General features: G+C 32.5%; 2 protein-coding genes across 3 annotated transcripts; one reads left to right on the plus strand and one right to left on the minus strand.

The window, feature by feature from the left end:
• Positions 1-8: 8 nt before the first annotated feature.
• Bma-dyf-17 (Uncharacterized protein) lies at positions 9-2,323 on the plus strand (the record flags this gene model as incomplete). Its single annotated transcript, XM_001901918.1, has 7 exons — positions 9-104; positions 454-525; positions 777-922; positions 1,021-1,247; positions 1,357-1,557; positions 1,789-1,885; positions 2,119-2,323. 7 exons carry the CDS (start codon positions 9-11, stop codon positions 2,321-2,323), a joined length of 1,044 nt encoding a protein of 347 aa, XP_001901953.1.
• Positions 2,324-3,890: 1,567 nt separating this feature from the next.
• Positions 3,891-8,070, minus strand: Bm2885 (Uncharacterized protein; the record flags this gene model as incomplete). Of its 2 annotated transcripts, none has more annotated exons than XM_043081764.1 (12): positions 3,891-4,081; positions 4,394-4,489; positions 4,589-4,688; positions 4,882-5,049; positions 5,280-5,368; positions 5,467-5,622; positions 5,875-6,022; positions 6,170-6,287; positions 6,560-6,738; positions 7,053-7,188; positions 7,484-7,644; positions 7,939-8,070. In XM_043081764.1, 12 exons carry the CDS (start codon positions 8,068-8,070, stop codon positions 3,891-3,893), a joined length of 1,674 nt encoding a protein of 557 aa, XP_042937698.1. The 2 variants fall into 2 exon arrangements, with proteins under 2 accessions (XP_042937698.1, XP_001901952.2); XM_001901917.2 differs by having other exon boundaries at positions 5,467-5,625.
• Between the last annotated feature and the right edge of the window lie 619 nt (positions 8,071-8,689).

Raw genomic sequence — 8,689 nt, forward strand, 5'->3', positions numbered from 1 at the left:
GTTCGTCAATGACTGATTCCACTTCTGTTCGACATGAAATAGATGAACTCGAGAAGCGACTAATGAAAATGGATTTCAAATTGGAAACAGCAAAGAAGGCGAGGGTAAACTAGATTATATGTTTCCTTAGCATGAAGTGCTCTGAGATTTCTATAAAACAGTGCCCTTTCATAATAAGCACATTTCGGGATACTTGTCTTCACTACTGTATTAGAGAACCGAACGGTACAAATCATTGTTGTTGGAAAGCTATATAGAACAAAAAATTTTCATTACTTTCTTTGAGATTTCAGTTCTTCTTTGTTTCGTGACCTTTGCATCCCTTGACCCTTAAAATCATCATTTCAATTTTATTTCCATTGTCCTGGATATGGAAATTTCTGTGACTTTCATGAGATCCTTAAGATAGATCTGCTCATTTATAAACAGAAGATTTCTTTTTGTTTTACTAAGGATGAATATGTGGATTTCCTACGAGAGAAATATCCTACCTGGAAACCTCCCAAAATGCAAATGTACAAGCAGGTACTTCAATACTTATATCATTATAATTTCCTTCCTATCTAATTTCATAATTTTTCGGAAAAACTAAATTATCAGCAGTTATTTTCTATTTCTCACTGAAAGAATGCACAAAAACTGGTGAAGAAAAAATAAGTATAAATTTTGGCGTGTATTAGTGGGCAGTCTTGAATTAGTGCAAAGGATTTAAAAATTCAATAAATCCTCCTAAAAATTTTTGAAAATTTAGATTCATAATATTTAATTATAAACAGACATCGACACTGAATCAGTTTCAACGATCTATCATAGACGACCTCGCAACGAATAGATATCATTGGGACTTTGGAAAACATTTTATGGTGCCACATGTGAAATTGGAACTGGACAATCCTGAACCAAGCGACCCAATACCATCAAGGTAAGAGAAACAGTTTATTTGGGATTTTCTAGAGATTTGATGATTTTTGTTATTCTCTCGATCGAAGTTTTGGAAACTTTCTTGAAATTCTTTTGTAGTGGACCAGCACTGGAATCCGATTTGGTCAGAATAAAAAAACGATTAGGCGAAATAGCCGAGGATTTGGAGAGCTTACGTGAACATCGACTTCATTTATCCACCACTGAATATTATCTTTCACTAGAACCTAAATTTTATTCCTCAAAAAGTCAAGAAATGCCTTGGAAAAAAAATATTGCTCAGCTGAAAAGTTTACATGAATTACGTACACAAATCAATCAAATAGGTAAGTAAAACTATTTGTCAAAGTGTGATCATTGAATCCATTGGAAATCTTTGAAAGTATATTTTTGATAAAGTAGATAATTTACATTTGCATTCAATATTTTCTTTAGATGCTTCCGTTTTATTGGATACTCCACGACCGGATGTTGAAGATTATGAACAGATCCGGATGGAATATTTACAAAATGACCAAGATGAAGGAAATTTTGAACAATTACTTAATGAGAAGGAAGAAAATGCAAATATGATTTCGACGGAGCATCGGAAAGGGTCCAATTATCTTCAAGAAACACAGTACACTGAAGCAAATTGTAATCAATTTATTTCTATTTTAGGATTGAAAAAGATGTGTCTTTTTATCAGAAATTAATTTTATGTCAGTAAGTCAATGTATTATATTGTTTCAAAATTTTACTGTTTGCAGTTGAAATTTCATACTTTCTGGTTCTCATTTCAAGCCTTTCTTTAAAACTTTCATCAACAAAAGTGGCAGAATTTAAATACGGAGAATGGTTAACAGTAAACCTTATTTAAATTTTCAGTAACCCGGAGAGAAACATACGATCTCTGCCAGGTACTGAATGCGCAAAGAGACGATCAAAAGTCATTAAGTCAAGAAATAACAGCCGCAAAGTCGAGGTTTTCTTTTTTGATCACGCGTTTCAAAAATACTCATGATGCATTACAATTACGGAAAAGCAACCTCGAGGATTTCAAAATTGTCAGCTTGGAGACAACTTGAAAGTTAGACAACAAATCAAATCAGTTGCTTGTTAAGGGAAGCCTTTCATTTAGCACTGTGAAACTATGAAAGTAAATATCAATTTATTTTAATCTACCCAACCTTTTAATTTTTAGAAAGAAATTTTTAGACCTACGGAGACAGAAAGCACTTCACAGGCTTCGAATTTACCAAAAGCTATAAACGATGGATTTGATTTCCTAACTAAAATCCTAGGAACTTCAGCAAATGATGCTGTCGGTAAACAACCGGCATTTATGGATAGATTTAATGACGGAATATTGAAAACGGTTGATTTAAATACTGAAGATTCCGATTCTGATTTTTTCGCTTGAGCTGTTTTGGTATTGTTAACGAAAGTATTTGAAATGTATCATTTGTATATCAGTTATTTACCCGGATATTTTCTGGATTTCTCATGCAAATAATAAAAATGGCTTTACATCTGGTCTTTCTCTTTGTCACCCGAGCGCATAATTACTTCTTTTCTATTTCTTGAGAATTAATACGCCTACATTATAAGATTCATGACGGAATTTCCTACATATATTTGAAATTCTCCAATATCGTTGCCTAAGACGATTCGGTCCTTGCAATTTGTCTTTCCGATCCTGTTTTGATTCCATCTTGCTTACATTTCCTTCTCTAGTAAACTGTTTCAACCCTTTAAGACTTTACCATAATGAATAGGAATATAAAAACAATTACAGGAAGTTAGAAGTCTGGTTTGAACTGCTAGTAAACAAATCCCTTATCCTTGAAGGTTTTTTTAATTGCAACCCTTTCCTCCCAAATCTGCCTCGACATGACCTCAACTTCTTGAATTCCTTTCTCATCTTGTTTGAACCATTCATTTCACTATATACAGGCATTCGTTCACTATTTCCTCATCTTGTGCTTCACGTTACTCTTTATCTTTACGTCTTTTCACGTCTTAACCTCTTTTTCAGTTTTTTGTAGTCTCCCGCAATTGCCGTTGTCACTATTTCAGTGAAAATCTCAACTTCTGCTCGAGGACAGTAATAAATAATTACTTATTATTTGTCTTCTTTATATTATTTGGGAAAACTTCACATATTTCAAAAAGACATTAATAGCAACGAATAGCATCAATATACATTTAAAAAATCATAAATATAACAACGAACAAGAGTGAATTATAGTATCACGGATATCTGTTATTCGCGAAAGAAAGCAATTAAGTGATTCATTTCCGCCACAACATGGAATTTTTGCGCTCTAAAAATGTTGCAAATGTATGTATAAGTGATATGGAGAGAAGAGTATTCTCTGACGTTTGTTAGAGAAGAAAATCATGGACAAGAAGAGATCAGTATACTACTGGAGATAAACATTATTTATTCTGCTTTCCAATTTTCCTAAAATGGAAGTGAAATATAGAATGTTGCAAGATAAGATTGAGAGATTAGAAACACTGAGGATCATTAAAGTATCTTATTTCCAATTTTTTAAAATTTGTATAATTCCAATTAAAACTTTTTGGATTGTACAAAATACGGTATTGTACGAAATCCATCGATTTACGTCACAATTCGTTTTTTGCATGATATTCAAGAAATTTCGAATTTTTAAAGAGGCAAATTCCAAACTGCATTAAATGGAAAATTCGGGTTAAAAAAAATTACTCTGAAGAGCAATTTTTAGGGAAAGAATGTGTCTATTTTGGAGAATTTTCAAATAAAAATACATTGCACACACAAGTAGGTAGTGATTAAACGGTCTAATCAAGAACAGATTAGACCGTTTTGACAATTATCAACTTGCTTCGGGGAAATCACTATGTCTACTACTACTAAATTCTTTTTGAATATTGTACAATTTTCAATGAATTTCACCAATTCTCATCTCTCAATACTACCTAGCAGCCATAAACTTTCATCGTCACGGCAATGAGTCATTCACACGATTGGTGATTTTTTTTTCTTTTGGTATGAACGGCAACACTTTCAGATAAGAAGCTTTTTCGATCACTTTCATCATGCAAACCGGGAATGAGTATACGTCGTAATTACTCTCGCCCAGATCATACGCCAAACCACGTGAACGTAAACCACGTTGCTCGCGAGTCGCACCTGTAATTAATTACTTCAGTTGATAGTTTCATATCAATATATTATATGCATCCAAAAGAAAAAATGATCAGATGGCTATGATCACAAACTTTCTTCTCCAAGGTTCTTATATATGACTATGTTTTTTGCAATCAACGCCTTAATAAAAATTTGACATTGCAGATAAGTACTGTTCTAGTAATTTTGTCTAACTCATTTACATGAATTATAGAATTATCTCACAATGAGCAAGAAATCACTGTATTGAAATTTAATGAACTTTTAATAAGATTCCCCTGTATTAGCACTATTATTGCTATAATTCGAAATTACCTGAGACGGTATTATCAAGAACGCATGCGACAAATGCGCCAACGAACATCGGTAATGTAAGAAGAACTGTGAGCACTTGATCAATCACAGCTACCCCTGAACAGACACAATTAAGACGAAAAGGTTGTTTTCGTAAAACAACAAAACAATAAGATTATAATAATCAAAAAATCTCTAAGGAAAAATGAAAGGAACCTGTACTGATAGGATTCTCTCGGAAATAGCTTGGTACAATCATTCCAACCATTATCGAGAATCCTAATACAGCTATGTTCCTTGTACATTTCAAATCAACCTAAAATAATATAGGAGGTGATAATTTCTAAAACCATAATTCGATCGTCTAACAGAATAAACAAAGACAATGTAACGCTTCCTACATCCATGCATTGCCATCAACTTCAAGGTTAATTAGAGTTCAAATTTAATCACTTATCTTAATAAGAGAGGAATCATAATCAAAAAAGCCTTTGGAATTTAAGCTATACCTGCTGGATATTGGCTATTGCTACACCACCAACCATTGCCATACTGCTAGCCAAAATACCACCAACCAGTGGATCCGGGATCGTTGACAATAGAGCTCCAACTTTTGTAAAAACGCCTAGCAAAATGAGTATCACTCCAGCTAATACCATTGTAAATCGACTTGCTACCTAAGATCATTAAAGTAAAATTAATGAGTTAGGTTGATAATAATTGTGATAAATAAGCATCATCTTAAAAGCAATGTGTAGCTGATACAGGAAAAAGTAATACTCGGTGAAGAAGAAATAAACAACACACACTTCCAAGCCTGACAAAATTAAAAAATGTATTACAAACAACGAAGTTCAAAAAGCCTGTTGTAAATTTTATTTGCAATGATTTCAAAAGATTTACTTACTCGAGTGACACCAATGACACCAATATTCTCCGTATGAGTTGTCATACCAACACCTGGGCCAAGTAAACCAGCTAACAAGGAACCACAACCTGAATTCTTCTATAGCTAATAAAGCGCTATAAATATGCAGTTGAATCACTTGAAATTGTTAAAAAGTTGTGAAGGAAAAGTACTAATTCGATATTACCTTCAGCCAGAATACCACGATTGATTGCATGTGACGGTGGCGAACGTTCTTCGGATACCCGTGCCGCTGCATGATAATCACCGACCGATTCGAAGACTGATGTTAGTGCCGAAATAACGAATGCACAAAAAAGTCCAGTATGAAATTGTGGGACACCTACTTGAAATAAAGGTAAATAACGGAAATAAATGCATCAACAGACTGATAATAATCAATCTTTTTTAATCCATCTCGTCAAAACTGTTAAATTTAACGATAAAAAATCTGAAAATCTTTTTTGACGAATTATTTATCACAAAGAAGTTGAAAAGAGTTACTGTGAACCCATTCTGAAACACACAAGTGTCGAGTTTATTTCGCAGCAACCGACCTCAAATTAAGAAAAGTCAAAAAAGAAAAAAATCTAACCAGGGTATGGAAATCGGAACCATTCGGCACGCTTAATTACGGCAAGTGTCTCGTTTTTATCCAGTCGAGCAGCACTATCAGGTGCCGTTAAATCTGTCAACGTAAGAAACAGGCAAAAACCCCAGGAAGTTAATATAGCGATCAAATACTAAAAGAATTCAGAATCCATTTCTAATCCTAAATTCAACGAAATCTTTGCATAATCATTAGGAAATTGTGGCAAATAACATTCAAACGTTCAGCATATAATATTTACTTTTTCAAAAAATTTCCAAACAATTTTCTCAAAATTTACCGGATATTGACCGAAAATGTTGGTCCGAACGATGGCAAAACGATTATTTTTATAGCTAAGTGTAGGCACTTTCCAATCCGCCAGATACAAAATTGTAGCAAACAAAGCTGCTGCTTGTCTAAATTAAAAGCTTAAATTTGATTCGTAATTAAAGCAGCGACATCTGTTGAAGAATTGGAAGTCAAGACTCCACTTCTGTCAAATTAGCTTACCAAAACTTTTTAAGTTCCTAATCCCATATTTAATTTAAATTTTAAATCCAACACTTTTTCGAATAACCAGTAATTAATCATCACTTCGTTTTTCATCATTTTCAGACGTCGAAAATTTTAAAGGGAAATTTCAAGCTTCGCAAGAATTTTTTGAAAAAAAAAATAAAAAAAAACTTACATCACAGCAACCCAATGCTTAGAAATCCGTTCAACGCATAGATCAACCGCGCTGAGCACGAGCAGTAACATAAGTGGTGAAACAGTAATTGGTCCAATAAATTTTGTTAATATGCCAACTATACCCGTCACACCAATTATCATTGGTACTAGGGACGATGCCATTAAACATCCTTGAATCTACATCTTCATTTATACTTTTATCTACTTTCAAGGATTTCTTTTGCCACAATACTCTATTAAGGTCAATCAAAAAGTCACAGGTTTGTTTGAATTTCTTATTATTACTACTACTACTTGTTTTCTGCTTATGCTAGAGTTTTATAATTCTAGTTTCAAAGATACTACCAGTTAATTCACTATGAAAAACAAACAGGGAAAGGGTAGCAAATGGTAAGAATATTGTATTGTTGAAAACAACTTGGCAACAAAGCATAAAAAGGACTCTTTTCTTCTTAAAACATGGTGATAAAGGTTTAAATTAAGATATTTACAATAGCAAGTTTATCCTGATAAATAGAAGCAGTCACAACATCATCATCCGTAAAAGTACATTTATATTCAGGTAACTGCATAAACACTTGAATTGATGGAATATATGCAAATGCTGTGCCTTGTAGAAGCGCTAACCTGAAATACTTCCTAATCCTTGTTAATATGTTCCTAAACTAATTTGAAATTCATGAATCTCTTGTAATTGCATAATTGTCCTAAATCTTTTGCATATTACATTTAAATGATAGTTTTGAAAATTTCTTCTTTTTTTTAATTTAAGAAATATAAATTTTGGAATCATTGCAATTAAAGAAGAATAGGTATTACTATCAAATTAATTACAAATGCCAATCAATTACCTACTTTTAAAACATAATGGAGTGCAGTGCAATGTCCACTTCGGGCTACTCTCAATTTAAAGAAAAAGAACCTTGTCCCAAAGATTGTCTGAATGATGGTAGATATGCCACTGACGACAAATGTTGATGAAATAAGCAGAACTCGTAATGTGTATACATCGCGACCAGCACAAAGCTCATTTGATAAAATGAATGGAATTGTTAAAAGAGCGCTTACACATACCATTACTTGCTGAATAAGCATCATAAATTTTACAGAAATTACCATCTCATTATGCAAAGGTAATCAAATTCATAAACCACTTTTCAGCAACTTCGCTTCCGAAATTTTGATTCAACAAACTGATTTCAGATCCTACAAAATAATTTAGAAAGGAATCATGCCTCAGCAAATCTTACTCTCATATCTTAAACAACTCATGGAGATAAATATGAATTAGATATTTAAATAGATATAAAATTTTCTTTCAAAAAAAGAAAACATTGAATCGTACTTTGTATAATCATAGGAAAAAAGTGCATTTACCTGTAACGCAAAAAGTAATGCAAGTGTAACTGGAGGATTTTCATTCGCTTTGTAAAAACGTCTCTTACGTGTTACTTCAATGATATTCACCGGTATTTCCTTCACATCTTTCTCTACAGATTCATCTTCCATTCCGTTCATTTCCTTACTCTATTAATTATTTCGTCTTTTTTTTTTCTTTCAAATGTCATTTAAATTACTAAAAATAATTGCGCGACGCGAGAGAATTACGTATTTGCTGCCAAATAAAAAAATGGAAAAAGTTTTCCTCAGAAAGTAAGCAAAGGAAATGAGAGAAAAAGTATGAAATACAAAGTGATTTAAAATATAGGAAAGAATCTACGATTATCCGCATCTTTCATTTAGAACTTAGTTTCTAGAGAAGATATTTACATTGAAGGTGATGATTGTTTTAAATTCGTAATTATCTTCCAGTACGTGATATATGTTAGTGTCAGAGAGACAAGACAATTCATAATAAATGAATCAAATAAGAATTATAGAGATAGAGATAAGTCATTACATACTTTAATCATTTCTTATTCAGTTTATTTCTAACTTTATTGATATCTTCTCCTTAAGCTATTCAAATTGGCATAATTAATTATGATTAAGGTGGGACAACTGTCGCATAAATTATACATTCGGTTACTTTTGCCTTGCCATATTAATAAAATCAATTACCATGAAAATATAGAAAATTCAAATTGTTCCCATTCAGAAAGTATAATTCACACAAGAAATCGATGAA

The sequence above is a fragment of the Brugia malayi genome, assembly GCF_000002995.4.
Source record: "Brugia malayi strain FR3 genome assembly, contig: Bm_v4_Chr4_scaffold_001, whole genome shotgun sequence".
NCBI classification, from domain to species: domain Eukaryota; kingdom Metazoa; phylum Nematoda; class Chromadorea; order Rhabditida; family Onchocercidae; genus Brugia; species Brugia malayi.